The 19,759-nt window shown below is 46.9% G+C and overlaps 1 protein-coding gene across 1 annotated transcript; it reads left to right on the forward strand.

Moving 5' to 3' along the window:
• The first annotated feature begins 13,731 nt into the window (after window positions 1-13,731).
• Window positions 13,732-19,463, forward strand: LOC116885925 (protein FAM205A-2-like). The gene is made up of 5 exons (XM_032887238.1): window positions 13,732-13,875; window positions 14,468-14,513; window positions 14,999-15,059; window positions 15,719-18,917; window positions 18,954-19,463. Exons 1-5 carry the CDS (start codon window positions 13,732-13,734, stop codon window positions 19,461-19,463), a joined length of 3,960 nt encoding a protein of 1,319 aa, XP_032743129.1.
• Window positions 19,464-19,759: the final 296 nt, after the last annotated feature.

The following is a 19,759-nucleotide window of genomic DNA, read 5'->3' on the forward strand; positions in this document are numbered from 1 at the left end:
GACTCCTGAAACCGGGGGCGGCAAGAGAGGTTTCAGAGGGAGCTCTGAATCTGTGGAGTTGGAGAAGAGCTGGGAGTGGAGACAGAGAAACAGGATATCTGTCCACTCAGCCGTGGATCGGCGAGGATGTGGAAGTGAACCAGGGATGGGAAATTGGGAAGGAGGAAGGAAAGGGGTCACTCTTGATCACATGGGATGGATTCCTGTTGGCCACCCAGGATTCCTCAGAAGGCAGCATGTCTGCTGCATCCTGCTAGCCTACCTCGGAGGAGAGCTGAAGCAAGGGCAGGAAGCACTGGGTTTCCTTGTGATGTGGTACGAGGCAAGGATAGGGGGGACAGAGGGGTTGGGGGGTGTGGGGACCTCTGGTTCATAAGGAAACCCTGGATCTGTCACCATCCCATCGAGTCAAGAGGAAGTGGTGATGGGAGTTGCTTCCTCTCATAGGACCCTGCGGTTAAGCACAATGTGTTTGTTCTGCTAGCAGGATACAGAAACCCCGGGTGGGAGAAAAGTATGGATGCATGTGTCATCCCTCCCCTCCCCTTGAGGCAATTCTGTGCCTAAAGGAAGGAAGACCAGCCCTTAGTTGATCCTCAAAGCAGAGAAACACAAGGCCCAGGCGAGCTGAACTAACACTCTCCCAGGTGTTTTCCTGAAGTACCCCAAAGATCAAGGAGGTCTTCTAACAGGCATCCTCTCTGCCCAGTGGGAGCTAGGCAGAGAGCCCAGAGCTAGGAGATCACAGGGAGACCTGAATGAGGGAACTGATGGGCTCAGGCGGAAAATGACGGAGTTCATGTGCACACAGCCTGGGTTGAGATGGGATATTAGGCTCTTATCCAGCTTCTATTTCCTGGCAAAACGGACCAATTGATCTGCGTGAGTTCTTTTTCGTTTTATATTTTTTCATAGAATATATTTTGATCATGGTATCCCCTCCCCCAACTTCTTCCAGGTGCACCCTGCCCACATATTGTTATCCATAAATTAACGGTGCTACTCAGACCCCATCAGAGAAGGTTCTGGCAGTAGACGGTAATTAACGAGGAGTCCACCGCTGGGCAATGTGGAGAGAGAGACTCTGGAGCGCTCAGCCTTAAGTGGGATGTCTTTATTAAAAAACCCTTCGCTCAAGGCTCAGGGGTCTGCGTGGAAGATGAAGCAGAAAGACTGTAAAGGCCAGAGGCAGCGGATAACCTGAAGGATAACCAGTGTCTTCCCCACAAATGCTTTCTTTTTTTAAAATAATTTTTTTTTAATTTATGAGTACACTTGCCATCTTCAGACACATGGAAGATGTCAGCATTACAGATAGTTGGAAACCATGTGGTTGCTGGGAATTGAACTCAGGACCTCTGGAAGAACAGTCAGTGCTCTCAACTACCTAGCCATCTCTCCAGGCTCCTCCCATCCCCAACAAATTCTTAGCCTTCACACCTGCCCCTACCCCATCCTAGAAGAGAGGTCATAAGATACGCAGGTCACTGGAGTGAATGTGTGCCTGTTCATTTCCTGGCTTTGTGCAGTCTTGTCATGACAGCCTTTTGCCGGCCAGCGCCTGAGACACCTGAGCAGGGGTAGATAGCCCCTGCTCCTATTCAAAAGTCGCAGCTTATGGGGCATCCCTGGCTCTGGGGCCCCCATTCTACTCACCATCTCAAATTCTCCCTGTGCTTTGTGTAAAACAGCTGGCTGCTAAGGTCTCATAGCCTCAGGATCTTACCTATCAAGGCCTCACCCTTTAACCTACCTCTCTATTGCCATCTGTCTTAGTGAGGGTTTCACTGCTGTGAGCAGACACCGTGACCAAGTCAAGTCTTATAAGGACAATATTTAATTGGGGCTGGCTTACAGGTTCAGAGGTTCAGTCAATTATCATCAAGGTGGGAGCATGGCAGCATCCAGGCAGGCATGGTGTAGGAGGAGCTGAGAGTTCTACTTCTTCATCTGAAGGCTGCTGGGAGAAGACTGGCTTCCAGGAAGATAGGGTGAGGGTCTTAAAACCAACTTCCACAGTGACACACCCATTCCAACAGGCCCACACCCACTACAACAGGGCCACACCCAACAACAGGGCCACACCCATTCCAGCAAGGCTATTCCTTAAGCCAAGCATATTCAAACTACCACACCATCTTACCTTGCCTTTGCCTGAACAAGCTGAGTCCCTGGAAAAATATTAATGAATGATCATAATTTGTAAAAAAAAAAAAATTGTATTATGTTTTAAGTTTTCAAAAGAGCAGCTTAAGATTTTCAGAAAAACTGATTGGAAAATTGAAAAGTTCCCATAACCCTTTCCTGCCCCTAGAAGTTCTCCTTATTCTACCTTGTGTCACTCCTTTCTTTCCTACAGTTGAGGGACCAATATTGATGAATTCCTAAAGTCCCCCTTGTACATTACACTTCATTTTGTTTGTCAAGATCACTGACTATTGGGGTGGAGAGATGGCTCAGAGGTTAAGAGCTCTGGCTGCTCTTCCGGAGGTCCTGAGTTCAATTCCCAGCAACCACATGGTGGCTCACAACCATCTGTAATGGAATCCGATGCCCTCTTATGGTGTGCATGAAGAGAGCAACAGTGTACTCACATAAAAAAATAAATAAATAAAACTTAAAAAAAATAGGTTCCTGACTATTTTAAACATTTTTACAAGGAGAGTGTTTTTAGCAAAGTAGGAAGTAAATGGCATGAAATATGGTGAAGGGGGAGGGGAAGGGGGAAGAGAAGGGAGAAGGGAAGGGGGTGGAGACCCACCTGGGAAATCTGGTGACAGTCACCTTGCACTGGCAGAGGGGAAGAAGGGAGCTGCTTCCAAGAGTGAGAATTTCCAAGTGACTGAAATGGTGAAGGGAGCCTCCTAGAAGACCTGGGAGAAGCTGGTGAGTGGGCCGCCAGCAAGGGTTTCCTTTGTAGAGGACAGGGAGGAGTCCTGTTTTGCTGACCCTCTAGAGAGGTTCACTGCTGAATGTTGGGGACAGAGGGACCCCAATATAAAGCATCATACACTGCTGAAGACACAAACAGCAATGTCTTCACATATGTATTTCTCTGGAGAAGTCCTCATGTGTATTTAGCACCAGACCAAGGGCTGCACAGGTCTCATTGAGGTTCATCTAGTGTTTGTCCAGAACTCCACCAAGACAGCATGCAGGCTAAGCCATGACGTCTTCGTGTCACTTGGACATTTTTTTTTGTTTTTGTTCTAAGAAAAGGTCTTACTATGTAGGCTAGTCTCTAATTCATGATGGCCATGTTGGGATCCCAGGTGTGCAAGCACCATGTCCAACCGACTCTGATGCTGTCGTCCTGATTGGGCTGAATGGCAGCTGCGGCTCATGCATTACTAATACCTCCTACCTCGGGCCCCTCCCACTAATCGGACGTTCCCGTTTGTGTTATACACACTACAATTCTCTTTCTTTAGTCACTAAGTTTTTTTGGTATAGTTTTTCTTCATTCTTGAGAATTTCACACATGAAATATGACAATACTCACCTTCAGTTTCCCCTCTAACTCCTCCTCCATTCCGCTAGTACGTCCTCTCTTAAGTTAATGTCTTTCTTTTCCCCACTAAGACCAGTTAGCACTGCCTATATGTGCATGGGGGTGGGACATCCAGGAGGATGGAAACCTAACAATGACCACAGCCTCCAAAAACAATGAGCTACCTGTCCCCAACAGCAATTAGCGGCCTCCTCAGCGAGGGGTGGGACCTGGAGATCATCTGTCCCATCTATGCCAGGCTGGCTTGCTCTTGTACAGAAGACAGGACTTCACAGCACTCCGCCCATCCTCCAGGTTCCCGAGCACTGGTGCTGGGGTGTGAATAGAGATGTCCCATTTAGTGGTGAGTGTCCAGTCATTTTCTGCACTGTGACCAAGTTGTGCGTCTCCACTTTGACAGGTGTCCTCTGCAAAAAGCAGCTAATTTGACCAAGGTCGAGAGCAGCTCAGCTCTATGGGAATTAGCGTTAATTTATAGAATGCAATTTGGTGACATGATTACATGAGTTACTTTTCTGTGGCTGAGATAAAACACCCCAAGGGGAAGAAATGGTTTATTTGGGCTTACATTTCCAGAAGGGACACAAACCAACCCCACAGGAGAGGCATAGCGGCAGGCATGGCGGCAGGAGCGTAAGGTAGGTCTGGCATCGGGAGTCTGGCTGGTCACATTTCACTCACACGCATGGAACCCGGAGGGAGAAAAGGAAGCAGGGCCAGGTTATAAAGCAGCAATGACTATCCCCAGTCACCCACATCCTCCAGCAAGGCTCTACCTCCTAAAGGTTCCATAGTGTTCTCAAGCTGCCCACCAGTTGGGGAGGGAAGCAATAGATATGAGTCTACTGGGGTGGGGGGGGAGCATTTCAAGCTATAATAATGACCGTTTTGTAAAATAATGATAGCAGGTTCTTCCCTAGTGCCTTAGGCTTCTTTCTAGCTGTTTGTTTTGTTTTACATTTTGAAACTTCCTTCATTTTTATGTGTATGCATGTTGCATGTTTTGGCTGCATGTGTGTCTGTGCCCCATGTTGTATGTATCTGGTACATAGAGGCCAGAAGAGGGTGTTGGATCCTCTAAGACTGGAGTTATAGGTAGTTGCGAGCGTCTTTTTTTTTTTTTTTTCCAGAGCTGAGGACCGAACCCAGGGCCTTGGGCTTGCTAGGCAAGCGCTCTACCACTGAGCTAAATCCCCAACCCCGTCTTCTTTGTTTCTTGAGACAGGGTCTCACTATGTAGCTCAGGCTGGCCTTGAACTCAACATCCTTCTTCCTCAGACTGGGATTACAGGCATAGGCCACCAGGCCCAGCTTAGCAGAATACTTAGGAAAACGGATGTTTTAAAAAGTTATAACATTTTAAATAATGACTTCTTTGAGAATTTCATGCATCTACACGACGCGTTTTGATTATTCCCTCCACAGGAGGGACTTTTGTGCCTGATGCTGTAATCCTAGCTCATGTTTATGAGGGTCACGGTCCCTGGAGTAGAACCAACTGTTGTTATTTTGCTAAATGTTCATGCTGTCAATTTTGTCTTCTGAATATTTATGCTTACACCTATAGATGTAGGCTGTTCTCAACTGTGGGCAGAGAAGCTTCCTTTTGGAGTGGAAATAAGTCAAAGCTGATGTACAGCCGGTGAAAGAGAAAGGAGGGAGACTGAGTGCTCAGTGGGACATCATATCAATTCCTCTCACAACCACTACCACCAAGGCTCAGGAGAGGGAAGGGACGCAGGATGGGAGGAGCGTCATGAAATGCCATCTTCGGGCACCGTGCGCCTGCCTTACTCATGCACTCACGGCAGCTATGGCTGCCTCTACAAGACCTGTACAAGAACAAGTCAGTCAAAATCCTGGCACAGATGCGGGTAGATGATCTCCAGGCCCCTCCCCTTGCGGGTAGACCACCTCCAGGCCCCTCCTCTTGTGGGTGGACATTCTCCAGGCCCCTCCCCTTGCGGGTAGACCACCTCCAGGCCCCTCCTCTTGTGGGTGGACATTCTCCAGGTCCCTCCCCTTGCTGAGGAGCTGTTAACAGTTGATAGCTGCTGCGGAGGGAGAGAGAGAATCATTCTGAGGATGTGGTCATGGTGAATTCTCATGCTCCAGTGGATTGTCCCTGCCAACCCACCTTACGAGTTTCAGGACTCAAAGGTAACTTGGTAAGAGGTGGGTAAGATGATGCAGCAGTGAAAACCATATGGTACTGGTGGGCTGAAGACACTCAGGGGCCAGCCCATCCCATGAGTAGCCTACCCTGCCACCTGGGGACATGGTGAAATCCCAGCCTGAGCCGCCACTGAGGACCATGTCTGGGTCTGTGACAAAGCAGCAGCAGGGGTATGTGCTGATATCCGTGACTCATACATATTACCACCAAAGGCCATGTCAATGTTCCTGGTCTGGGATGCTGACTGGGACCATGTTGATGTGCAAGGACTGTGTTCAGCCCTGCTGGGGGTTGAGGGGACTCAAGTGAGCCCTGTGGCAGGTCATGAGAACAGGAGGGGCTGGGATCACAGATGTGAACAACCACACACAGTGTTTGTGTGTGATTTTTCAGAAGACAGATCAGGCAGAAGACAGATCGGGTTGTTAGGTCATCCAGTGAGCGCTTTCCCTGCTGGGTCATCTTATCCACCTCTTACCAAGTTACCTTTGAGTCCTGAAACTCATGATGTCAGCAGATAAAATGATTTGAAATAAATCACCAACTGGCAAATTAGTCTAGTCTTTAAAACTAAACAGCCAATTGTCTTGAGAGCAGGAATATAGTATTTTTCAAGTGTATTTATACACTTGTGTGATGGTTTGAATCTGAAAAGACCCAAATCCCAAAAGCTCGTGTTAAAGTCTTGATCTTCAATGTGGCTATCTTCCAAGGTAGGCTTTGGTGAAGAGAGTAAATTCTGAGGACTCTCAGTAGAAGACTCCATTGATGGGGTCATAGTTTAATAGGATTTTGAGAGGTAGTAGAAATGAGGTTGAGGTGGATGGGAGGGATCATTGGATAAAGGTACCTGCCACCAAGCCTGGTGACCTATCAGATAGCCTATGGCTGCCCTGTGTCATGGAGATCTGGCAGTCTCAGATTTGCAGGACCTGCTCTTTTCAGCATCCCAGCACTTCATAGATGGGGTAGATGCTGGGGTGGGCCAACTCGAAGCCCTGATCTCGGCCTGGGAAGTAGATGAACTGGTTAGCCTCAGCTCTCACACCCACAGCACCAGGGCACGCTCCTCAACACTGACCCACTCACCCAATGCTACAATCATCAAGGGACAGGGCCAGTTTGTTCAGGGGGAACATCTCCCCATGTTCCGCCCCTGAAACCCACAGGATGGAAGGAGAGGACCAACTCTTGAAAGCTGTCCCCTGACCTCCACATGTGTGGTAGGATACAAGTGCACCCTCACAACGAATAAGTAAATGCACAAAGACTGTTTACTTTAGAAGGTGGAACCTATGAGGGGGCGTGGTTCCTTGGGATGTGTTTGGGATGTGTAGCTTTGTCTCTGGCTCTCTCTGCTCCCTCTCTGTTCTCCTTTCTGGATTCTGTCAGGTGACTGCAACTTCAATCCTCACTCTTTTCTGCTTCATCATAGATCCAGAACGATGTGGCCAAATGACCAAGTACTGAAACCATGGGTCCCAACCAGTCTCTGCTCTTTTGTGCTCGTGTACTCTGTCACAGTGATAGGAAGATGCCTGATACACTACTCAGAAGATACACTACTCAGTGTGGGGACGAGTGCTCCTCAGACCAGTAGGGTAGAAGCCTGGATGCTGAGGGAAGTCTGAAATGGACTCGTCACAGCTTTGGGATACAAAGGTTTTTATGCGGTCGTTCTCACTGGGTAGGATAGTCTAAAGGGTTTTCAGAAATCCCGAGTGTCACAGAAATATTACAGTATCCAAAGGGGTCAAGCAGGTACTACAAATGCACAAGTTAATGGGAAGAGCACAAGAATGACTGGTCCTAGAAAGGACTTGCCAAACACTCACCCTGTGTCTTAGACGCACACCAATAAACGCACATCAAATAAAACTACAAGAATATCTCACCACACCTAGCTACTGCTTTTTATGATCCAGGCTGGAAGTGGCCAACTAGCCCCTCTGTACAGGAATCATTGCCCTGAGCAGGGAGGATGCTAAACGTGGATAGAAAGAGCTCCAGATACATAGAGCCGTGAACAGAGCCCCGCAAGACGCTGTTAGTAAGCTCCATGGAAAGCAGTGCTTATATCCTCTTTCCACTCAAACTGGAGGCTTCTCCTTCCTGCTCTTTACCGCGCCATTTAAAGACAGTGCTGTCCTTGTGGTTGGAACACTGTCTGGACTTTTTAAATATGCTATTGGCCAAATGTTTTGCCGAGGAAACTCTCCACCGGTCTGACTCTGTAATGAGTGCAGAAACTGATAACTGATTTCTCCGGGGACCCAGTGCTTACACTGGATTGAACAGGAAGTAACCTAGTAGATCTGACGACACATTGTTGGCTTGGGGTCTGATTCTTGCTTCCTTTCCTCAAGTAGAGTTAAGAGCTCTAACGTTGAAAACATGTGCAGATTCGTGTAGAACAAAACCTAGGGAAGAAATGAAAAGTGTAAACTGGGTGGTCAGCAGTGTGATTAGCTGGGGTGAAATGGGTTTCTGGTGTCATGATTTCTTTTAGTTGGCATTGCACTTTAATCAGTTGAAGACCATTTCTGTACCACGATGCAAGCTTCAGTAAGAGCCTGCTTAATTAAAAAACAAACTGAAAAGCTGACACCTTGGCTTCCCCTTCCACATCAGCCCTTTTTGCATTTCTGATGTCTGATTACCCCTTTAGTGAATATTAAGGCTCTTCATTTCTGATCCTTAAATATGTTCCCTCCCTGAACCCCTGTGTGCTTCTCAGACACATTTCCAGGTAAGTGAGGAGAGATGGTCGAAATTCCTCTGACCCAGCCACTCTTCCTGATAATGTAACTGGTGTGCCAAAGTACTTAGCTTTCTGAGGATGAGTAACATAAGGAGGCAAGTGTGGGGGGTTATCTGGTGCTGCTATGTATTTAAAAGCTAAATACTCCTCCTAAGACCTGGTTCCTCCCCCCCCAAATCTATTAGGGATGGTTAAGGAGCACAAGTTAATAGTCACTAGTATCACGTCAGATACCAATGAAGATTATAACAGAAATAAACATCCTGGGTTGAACAGATAATAAATATCTAGAAATAAGCAATGTTTGCCTGTTCAGGTATGCTGTGAATAGACAGGTAGTCTTCAAAACCCTCAGAGACTCACAGAATATGGCATTTAAAGTTTTTAAAAATTTATTTAAGGCCTTTTTCGACATTAAGGCATGTCAGCTCCTGGCAGTGCCCCATTCTATTTCAAAGAAGATGATGGGCATCAAGACTCTGCATCCAGAGTTTGCCTCAATGTGGCAAATGGCCACAAGGCAGAGTGTCGCCCATACTTCAGCTAGACACAAAGCACTGCTCAGAAAGGACAAACGGACTCAGGGACATCTGCCAAGCTCTGCTAATACAGGGTAAGCAAGTCCCTCATAATTCCTGCTTCACAAAAGGTCTGTCAGATATACTGGGCTAGAAGGCTGAAGATGAATGCTACAACATTCTGAAGACAATTCTGGGGAACAGTTCAGGCAGCCATTTCTCCATCATCCCTTAACCTTGGAAGCTGCTGACCTGGGCTTCCTACATATTCAAGTAATGTGTATTCCTTCTCACACCTCTGATGGGGATGAAGGCCAGATAGCCATGGTCTCACAGTTAAACTTAACTTTTAAAGAATCTTAAAAAAAAATACTTTAGGGTCTAAAGAGATGTTTTAAAGATGGTAAATGCAAGTTATATAGGTTGGAGAGCTCGAAGGTTTAAGCTATAAATGAATGTTTTAAGGTTGATAATTGCAAGTAATGAAAGTTAAAGGATTTAAATGCTTAAGATGAGAAAATGATTTAAAAATAGAACTCTAAACTTGCCAATATAGGATAGATAACAGAATATTTCTCCTAAGTTGCCAAATATAAATGGACTGGATACTGTGAATGTAATTATTACACCATAGATTTCATAGTTTTTCTTACTATATATAGTTCATTATTGTAATAAAATAGTCTTTTTATTTAGACAAAGGGGTAAATGTAAGGGGTTGATCTGGTACTGCTTTGCTAAATACTGGCCCCCTGGTTGCCCCTGATGAGGAGACCCTCAGGCACGAGTAGATCTTCACACACACAAAATGATGCCACGTATCTTTGCTCCCCAAGTTAATTGGTTAAATAAAAAGCTAAGACCCATGATTGGGCAGTGGATAGAGGTAAGTGGGTTTTAAGTTACCTGGCTTGAGGTCACAGGTAGGGAGGAAATGGAGAAGAAAGGACACACAGAGAAGAAGAGGCCACCATGAGAGTAGACGCTCTCTCATGGATTATGAGCACATGGCCAGGAGAAATGGCAAGGAACAAGGAACATATGGCTGGGATGTAAGTCAGAATGGCTCCAAGCCTGCCCAATCTAGGCTTACGGCTTGTAAATAAAACACAAAGATTGTGTGTCTTTCATATGGGCTAGCTAGAATATGTAATTCCTTTTACATACATAAGAATCACTTAGCAACCTAGAACTCTGTTTGCCTTGGGCTATGCGCACATCCCTTTAACAGTGTACGTGGGCTATGCACACATCCCTTTAACAGTGTACTTGGGCTATGCGCACATCCCTTTAATAGTGTACTTGGGCTATGCGCACATCCCTTTAACAGTGTACTTGGGCTATGCGCACATCCCTTTAACAGTGTACTTGGGCTATGCGCACATCCCTTTAACAGTGTACTTGGGCTATGCACACATGCCACTCTCCAAACAATATGCCTGTGCAACCTGTAAGCAACCTAGGACCCCCATTTGTATTGAGCTGAGCACACAGCCATCTCTAAAGAGTAGAATAAATTGCTTCACTCTTAACAGCCATTGAACTTGGACAGTTTCAAATGCATCTTGTAAGAGGGTAGGAAGATTGATATAACCTGAGTTAATTTTGGGTACACGGGTAACGAGATGAACTCTGAGTGGACTTCTAGGGAGCAAACCTCTATTTGCCATCTCACGCCTGTGCATAATGGGGTGTGCGTATGATCAAAATTAGATGCATTATGAGAAAGAACATACACAGTAGGGAAGAGGCTGTTATCTCCAGAACTGAGGTGTCCCCAAAGACCCCCAGGAGTTGAATTCTAGTATGCAAAGGCAAAGAGGCTTTATTCAAGCTTGAGCTTGGACCCTCAGGCCCCTCCAACAAAGCAGGATAGCACAGATGGCCCCAAGCACCTAAGTTTCAGCCTTTTTATTGTGGTTACAGCAGGGCGAGTGGCTTATCAACTTGGCAGTTACGTGATTGGTTAACAATGATTTCAGTTGGCTTAAGGAATCTATATCTATAACCTCTGGAGCCTTAGGTATTTTCCTGCTGATGGCTTGTGTCTCGGGTGGTTTCTTCCCGAGACAGTTTGAGGTTTTTCCAGTAATTAGGGTTTAACCTGAGGACAGGGCCTCGCGTATAAAAATGGAGGCCCAGGCCCAGTGCCTCTTCTTTCTAGCTGGTTCTTCTTGAGGCAGCAGAGGGGGAAGAGCGTCGGCGGAGGGTAAGACTTTGTCTTACGAGATATTTAGGGTTGCTGTATAATAATAAGTTTGCTTATCTAAGTCTAAGTCACTATGCTCTGCTACTGTAAGTGACCGCCTTCTGTGTTCCTCCGAGGCCAGGAACTGCAGTCTCTGGCATTTAGCACCTCATTCTAAAACAGCAGGGGATAAAGTAGAGGATTAATTGCTAGAGCCTTTTCCCTTTTGTCCCTATGCCTCAGGCTTGTCAGGCTAGGGGGAAGTTTGAAGCAATAAACTTCTACTGAACCAAGAGAAGTGAATAGCGCTTGCAGAAGGAAAAACTTTTACATAGGTAAATATGCACAAACTTATATAAGTTCATATACAGACTCATGAATGCTCATTTATACATTTCCACTCAAACCAGTTGGGTCCAGCCTACATGCATTCTCACAATTACATTCTTACACATACACATGCACACATTCTCACAATTACATACTTACACACATCTGTACTTACATATGCATATGGAACAAAAAACCAAGCATCGGTGCAGAAAGAACTCACTCATTCTGGATGAAAGATGAGCTCCAATCTTTATTACATAGAGAAAGAAATCACTAATACCCTTTTAACGCTAAATGAATTAAACCCAAGTTTGTAAGAGAAAAGGCTTGTTCCTTTTAATAAGACTAAGCCTGCCTTGCTATTGAGAAATGACCTGCTCTGTCCCATGGTAAGGGGAAACCTGCCTGCTCCTTCTGCTCTCTCCAGCTTCTTCTTTTTCCCTCTTTTCCTCTGCATTCTCCACATTGCTCTCTTATGTTAACTATGGTCTCTAGCTATTCCACTCTGCATTTATTCTCAGCCCAGATCTTTTAAACTCAGTTCTCCTTAGTTCAATTCAGCTCAGTTCTCCTTCACTCAGGCCTGACTCTTCAGCCCAGTCCCTGTCCAGCTCAGTCCTGTCCAGCTCAATCCTGACTCTTCAGCCCCGTTCCTTCCACCTCAGTCCTCACTCTTCTTTTTGTCCTCAGCACTTAAATATCTTTCAGAATATATGTTCAGAATAACATGATCGCATGTTACAAAGTTCATCACAAGTTCATACAAAAAAATCAAATCATAAACTGAAATAGAAGTTTACAACAGAGAATGTTTGCATGCATATCCATCAGGAGTAATTATCTGGCTAAACATCCATCACCTGTCACAGCTCCACAGGTTCACTGAAGGTTTAAAACCATAACTAAGTTATTAGTGAAAGTTTTGTACAGATAAACCCAGTCAATATTTTATCCTCTGTCCTAGCAACTATAATAAATTGTTAGTTCCCTTTTTATGACCCTTGATAATTGTTTTACAACCTCTTGGAATGTGTTCTGACTAAGAGAAAGTCTGGCTACCATCTAAGAGCAATTAACTGGTGACACTTGGGAAACTGGCAGAGTTCTCACTGCAGTTTTGACTATCAGAGAAAGACTTAATAGCAGTCCAACTATAAAAGAGCTTAATAATCACTGATATAATTTTAGGAATTCTTATAGGATCATATTAAGACTTAAGAAGTCTTCTATTTGTATAGCATCACTATGAGACAGTACATCTTCGTAGATCTGCAGAGATCTGCTCTAAAGGGGTGTGCAATTACTTAATGATTGTTATGTATGTTTAATAATAGCAACAGGAAAAGCATTTTAATAGCAGGAATCCTTCCTAAAATGAATCCCTTACAGCCTTGCTTAATAAGGGCAAACCAGTCGCAGATTATATAATTATCTGAGGCTGGCCATCTCAGGTTGATCACCTGCTAGTTATTAGCTTGTCCTGTTATGGCTCCCGACAGCCTGGTTACAAGATGGAGTCTGTCTTGTCAACTTGGGGTCCTTCAAGGTTACATAACATTCTGTCAGTCAAGATAAAGAATCACCTATGCAATCTTTTTTTTTTTTTTTTTTTTTGGAGCTGAGGACCGAACCCAGGGCCTTGCACTTGCTAGGCAAGCGCTCTACCATGAGCTAAATCCTCAACCCCTCACCTATGCAATCTTTAGCAACCAAACTCTTCCTTCTCTTAAATTCTATCAGAAGAAATGCCAAACAATCCCTGGGAACCTTGCATACCTTTTGTCAGCAGCCGTCACTATTTTAACGCCATTCCTTCTTTCTGGTCTATACTACCACTTTGCTTAAATACAATTTTGTACTTTGCAAATCTGCATCTGCTCATTTCAATATTGCAAATAAGATGTCAAGAGCCTAGAAGCACCAAGCCCAGACTCTGACCACCAGGAACAACTACACAATTGTGAAGGAAAGAACCAGCCGGCTGGTGGGGTGGGGTGAGTACAAGGGGAAATGGGGAATAGGCCCTGCTTGTGAACGTGACATTCAGACCGAGGTTTCATGATAACCATATACCCTCTTCTATAGATTGGAATACCGCACCAGCTTCTTTTATGGAATGGAGGCCTTTGTGATGCAGTTGGGTGGCTTGATTCTATCCTCTGTGGTGTCCTCACACCAAGCCTTGGTCCTGGGAGCTATTAGAGTAGGGATGGCTGGTCTCCTCATGCGAGTGAGGTTTGGACGATGTTGAGTTCTCCGAGCTTTTTGTGGGATACTGAATGTTCTTCATACGTCTACTTCTACATCTTCATCATCGTCTTGGTTGTTTGGCAAGTGCGTCAGAATTACCGAGGATTGAAGTGCGAACACAAAAGAAGCTGCTGCCGGGTAGGGAGACCCCGTGACCCCCACTGAGCTGGTGGAGACCCAGTGTCTGCCACCTCCCACTTATGACCTCACTGCCCCATCTGACAGCTTTGATATGACACCTTTGAGGGTGTTTATATAATACCTTTCCCCTGGGAGGCCTTTCCTTACCAGGACGATCATGAGTATTGCTTTGAATGGAAGATTACTAAGATGGCCAAGATTATCTCAGACCTCCCGACACAGGAGAATTTCCCATTTTAGTTTGTTATGGCATTTATACGGGGAAGGCTGTTATTTTAGGACACATCCTATACGTGTCCCATTCCTTCTGCTGTTTTGCCTGCAGACTCTGGTAAAACATCAGTCAGTAGCTGGATAGGAGATAGAGTTCAGTTCAGTTTCGAAGAGAACTGGAAGGACGCAGAGAGGGGGGAAAGTCAGGAAGTCAGGGTTCACAAAAAAAAAGGGTAGAGTGTAGCAGAAAGCAGTGGAGGAGAGTAAAAATTACACATAGCTAATGAAAGGATAGGAAATGGATAAGATGTTTGTTACAACATGGGCACGAGAAAGGAAGGTTCCGGTTTTACATTCTAATATTTTTCTCTTTAAGCGTCATCAAAAAGTCAGGCAAAGGGCTAGAGATGCAGCGTCAAGAGGTAAAGTCCCAATGTCTCCCCACTCCCCACCCCTGGAGAACTCCCCACAGTTCCTCTTCTCTATGACCCTGCCTAGTGTCAAGTGCTCTAACTTCTGAGGTTCCAGAGCCACTAACTGGTGACATTTACAAAGGACTGCTCTTGATGGGAAGTCAGAAAGTAAGAATGTTAAAAAAAAAATTCTCTGCCTCACTCCCCTGACAAGAAAGAATTGAGGAACTAAGGCGTCCTTCACTGTCATTTACTAGGTTTATGACCCTATTGAATTCATTTCACCTGTGGGTTTATCAATAAAATAAGCATACCATTAATTATCCTTGGGGACAGCACATTGTAAATGGTGGTGCTATACACAGACCCGCCATAGAGCACCGAGCCCAGGTGCTCAGCTTCCCCTTGCTGAGATCAGGATTGACCATTCAGATTCCTGTAGGATACCCCTAATGTGCCCGTTTACCACATGACACTGTGTCCTGATTCCTCAGCCAGGAGACTTTCCCGAGAAGAAGCTGAGAAGCCATGGGAGCTGCTCTCTATCATGAAAAGGTGATCTCTTGACCTCTGTGGTCTAAACACTGATGACTTCGTGGCCTGATCTGGGCCAGGGGTGAGGAAAGGGATAACTGAGGGAAGGAGAAACACACCGTGCAGGCAGGTTCACCAGTTGAGAGGGCTGCCGGGGCAGAGAAGGGTCACAGCTCAGCAGGAAAGAGCCACCCATACCCAATCTGTATGTTAGGGTCTCAGCAGTTCTGAATTTCAGAATGGACTAGCGCATGCTCTGTAAAGGACATTGCTGGGGTTGTACCCAGACACCCACCTGTCAAGAGAGTGAATTCAGCATAAAGAGGTCACCATGTCATACCCACTTCCTGCTGCTCCCTTTCAAGGGCAGAGCCCTGGGTCTGGCTGAACCCTGCTGATATTACCTCCTGCCTATCCTCAGAGTTGGGGAGCAGTTGCTGGTAGGCCATCACCCCATCACCTTGCCCTCTACGTAGTTTCTGGGGAGCATGAGTGATTCCCATGAGTTTCTGGATATAGCAGCAGGGACATCCCACGCCTTGAATGAGGACCTCACTTCCTACAGTGCAGGGTTAGAACTTGTGGGACTGGAGAAAAGGGCCCAGAAATCTCCAGACACATTCTTCCAAAGAGGCAGACAAAATCGTTCATTAATGGTTGTCTTATTTCTCTCTTCCAAGCCAAAGCTGGATCCCCAAGGAGGGAAGTGTGCGGCAGCTCCTGTGTTTAGATCCCGGCTGCCAAATCTGTGAGGCTGCAACTCTAGAGATTCGGCAGTTGCTGCAGAGTGAGAAAAACCAGCTCTCCCCTGCTTTGTTGAGATTGCCACAGGGCTCTGTTTGCCTGGAGATGTTGCCCATATCCAGTGAGTCTTTTCAATGGAGTGAGGAACTTTACTCTGGGCCCTCCACAAATTTTCCAGTGGCACCTGGAAACCAAACACTAACACACCTAACAGAGCAGTTCACACAGTCCACCAGCGCAGATGGTGTCCAGATTTGCTGGACTGATCACCTTCAGGTAGGACAGGACTTTCATCCGACAGACATGCCCATGGCTTCTGTGACTGTGATGTCTTCAAGGCCTGAGGAGTCAGTGGTTTTTGCAAACGAGGAAGACATGGTGGACAGCAATTTAAACTATATCCAGCAGCTCCAAGAGCATGAGGCACTGGACTCACAGTTCCCTTTTCAGACCCTGAACCCACAAATCACTCATGCCACACATCCTATGTCTGTGTCGATTGTCACCGATGTCCCTCAGCCATTCCTCAGCCCCGAAGTGTTAAGGCTTTTGGAGCTGCATGTGAAAAAACTCATGCATTTCCAAAGGTGGGGGCTCCCCAGACGTGTAGAGGAGTCCCTAAAGCAACTGATGCCAAACCCACCCATGTATTTCCAGCCAGAACATAATCAACCGGTTCCATTTATCCTGAATACTAATTCTCAAGACTATGTTCATAGGTTTGGGGGTATGCCCCCCCAGACTTGGTACTCATATATGGACCGACAACCTATCCAGACCTTTTGGGTTTCGGAGTGGTCTTCACTAGACCAAAGACTACCCTGCAAACCAATCCCCAGCCCTATGGAAAAGCCCTTACCCATTCCTGACTATGAACTTCTTGTACGTGACCTCTGTCTACTGCCTAAGGCACAAGCTGATGATTTCCAGAGCAATCTTCAGAAGAAATTCACTCAGTTATTCTTCGGCCTCCCTTCTATGCACAGTGAGTCCTTGGGGTCTACCTTCTTATGCACTCAGGGTGTCTCCAAGGACACCTTCAAACCCTCCTACAAAGACCCTCCTTTCTTGAAGGAGCTCCCACTCTTTCCCTTACCTAAGGCAGCTCTTCCCCCTTCTTCAACTTCTCCAAATGAGTCTTTGTGTGAGCACCAGCAAAGAGCTCAGATCGGTGTCCCGTTTCTGACTCTGTCAGAATGTAAAACCTTGGAATGGCATCTTCTACAAAGACAACTTCAGCTTCAGTGGGGCCTGCCAGCTGTCATCCCTGGATCCCCATGTACGCAGAGCCACACACAGCATAAGCTGTGTAATAAAGCCAAGCCGTGCGAGACTTTAAAAGCCTTCCAGCCACGAAAATCCTTCTCAGTCCTCACCAGAGAGCTTTTCTTCATCCCACGGCACGCACGCCGGCTGCTGGAATTCCACCTGCAGAAGCAGCTGATTCACCAGCGCTGGGGGCTGCCCCAGAGGATCCAGCACTCCATTCATATGCTCCTCTCCTCTCCCGACCAGCAGTCCCTGTCCTGCATGAGCAGTAGTCTACCCGATGTGAGCATCTCACAGCCAGAGAACCCAGAAGTCGATAGGTCTGGTGGCGTGTTCTCATCCACAGCCGGCAAAGGGCCAATCCCTATGCCACACTTGTTTGCTGAGGCGAAGGCAATATTGAAAAGCCATGTTCATACCAAATGTGAACAAATCCACAAGTGTAAGTTTCCTGCCTGTGTCCAAAGCTCCCGGGACCACAGAATTCCTGGGAACATGGCAGCAGGGACTTTATTCCCAAACATTCCACAAGGTCAGCCCCTGGAGCTCCAGGCAGAAAACAACCCTGACCTACATCAAGAAGTTGTTCCCTGGAAACAAATGGACCTTGACCAGGACACACAGGCCTTTTCAGGTGCTTTCATTGAACACTGTAGGCGACCCCAAGCCCTGTCTGAGGAAACCATTAAGAAACTGGAGACCACTTTAAGGCATAAGTATTTGGCCTTCCTGTCAGGCCTGCAGGCCCTTTATTGCGTGGCCCCAACGAGAGCAATATCCCCAACTGTTGACCAATTTGTAATCACAAACATGCCCAGGCCTGTCAAAAGCCCGCAGAAACCCGTATGTCAGAAGTCCCCATCTGAAGATCCGTGTTTGAGTGGGCTTGTGTCCAGTCCTCAAGATGACAACGAGACCTCTGCAAATATTGAGGAGGAGCTCCAGCCTGGAGTACAGATGGATGGAAGGACAGAGAAGGTGCCTCTAGAGAGAGAGCCTCTCCTGAATAGGCCCTACTCATTTAACACAGAGATCATGGAGAAACTGAATTTCCACCTGAAGAAAAAGGTCCTGGAGATAAAGTTGGGACTTCCTCTAAAAGCAAATGCTCTCCAAGAGTCATCTGCAGCAGACCCAGAGAGTGACTCCATACAGGAGTCTCTCGGGAGTCCGTGTTTATCAGAAAGCACACTGTTCCAGGAACAGCCCACCTCAGGTGACTTTCCTCCAGCCCCAGATCCAAACGAGGTCCACCTTGAACAGCCAGCTACTGCAGTGCCGGCTGCGTTTCAGGAGCAAGAGCGACCGAGTTCAAGAGCAGTGCCCCATAGTTCTGCCCCGCAGGGCCCCAGGCCCTTACACTTCTACAGAAATATGATTGAGGCCCAGGTGCACTATGTTCAGATGGGAACCGGTGAGGAAACCCCCAATCTAGGGGAACCCTTTAGCACCGAGTCCCAAAGCTCACGCAAGAGTAAATCCTCCGGCCACGTCCCCACAATGACAGGCAGAAACCTGGGGAAACCCAAGGCAGCGGGAGACCTTGGAGAAGGGGATGCTGGTCTTGTGCTTTCCCTGGTCAGTCAAAAACCACACCAAGATGGAGAGCTGGAAGTGGAAAAGAAGACCCTGCATAGAACACCTCAGGGCTCCTCACAACAGGGCCATAACTTTCAGCCTGAGGGTGTCTGGCCACACAGCCCCCGGGAATCCCCTGAGCTTGAGTTCCCAGCTCCACCTCCAGAAATCTTTATGGAGATAGACTCTGAGCAGGACATAGAAGAGAGTCAAACCGAGGACTCCATTGTCCTGGAAGCCGCAAGGATTGCTGAAGTCCCCCATTCTGAGGTCTCCCAGGCCTCCCAGGCCTCCCAGACCTCTCAGGCCTCCCAGGCCTTCCAGGGCCTGCCTTCCCCATGCTCACCAATTCAGAGAAAGCCTTTTCAGGCCCAACCTTGCCCGGGTCACTTTTCACCAGGGCGTATGATGCCAGCCTCTCCTAACACTAGGCCCAGCCATCTTCCAGAGGCTGGCTTGAAAAATAAGATGAAATTCTTTTTACACTCTATTAACCCCAAGACAAAGAGCAGAACATACACGGAACCGCCCGTGGTCTCTACACCTGGAAAGGTGGCCAAAACCAGCAAAGAAAATGTTGAAAGGGGTCTGCTTCGAACCAAGAGCCCCACCAAGAAAACTAGGTCAGAGGACTTCAGAGGGCCCAAGGCCCCGTCTTCGTCCTCTGAGAAGCCAGTGATCGCTCCCTATCTAACTCCTTCCTATATTGTAGACAGTAAGTTCTGGCCCCGCTCTCGGCAGCTTGGCCCTGTCTCGGTGCTGGGCAGCTCCCACTATTGTCCTCGGCACTGTCCGAGGTTGGCTTATGCCACTCAACAGAGAAACCCACCCTAGGTCCCAGGGTTCACCTCAGAAATGTTGTTCTGCTAACGGAGACCACTCAGGGTGATGGCAGCCTCTAGGCTCCCCCTCTTCTTTATCCTTTAAAGAGAACGATTATTGTTATTTTCTCTAATGAACAGGTGGATTAAAGAGCCACCCATAATATATTCCGTACCTGTAAACTATGAGTTACCTGTCTTGTCTTGTCTCTGCTGTATGTTACTAAGGAAGGGGACGAAGGAAGCAGCAATATCCGGCCCCACCCCACCCCACCCCCGTCTGGAGAGGAAATTTAGTCCCAAATTCTC

This window comes from Rattus rattus, chromosome 1 (assembly GCF_011064425.1).
Source record: "Rattus rattus isolate New Zealand chromosome 1, Rrattus_CSIRO_v1, whole genome shotgun sequence".
Taxonomy (NCBI): domain Eukaryota; kingdom Metazoa; phylum Chordata; class Mammalia; order Rodentia; family Muridae; genus Rattus; species Rattus rattus.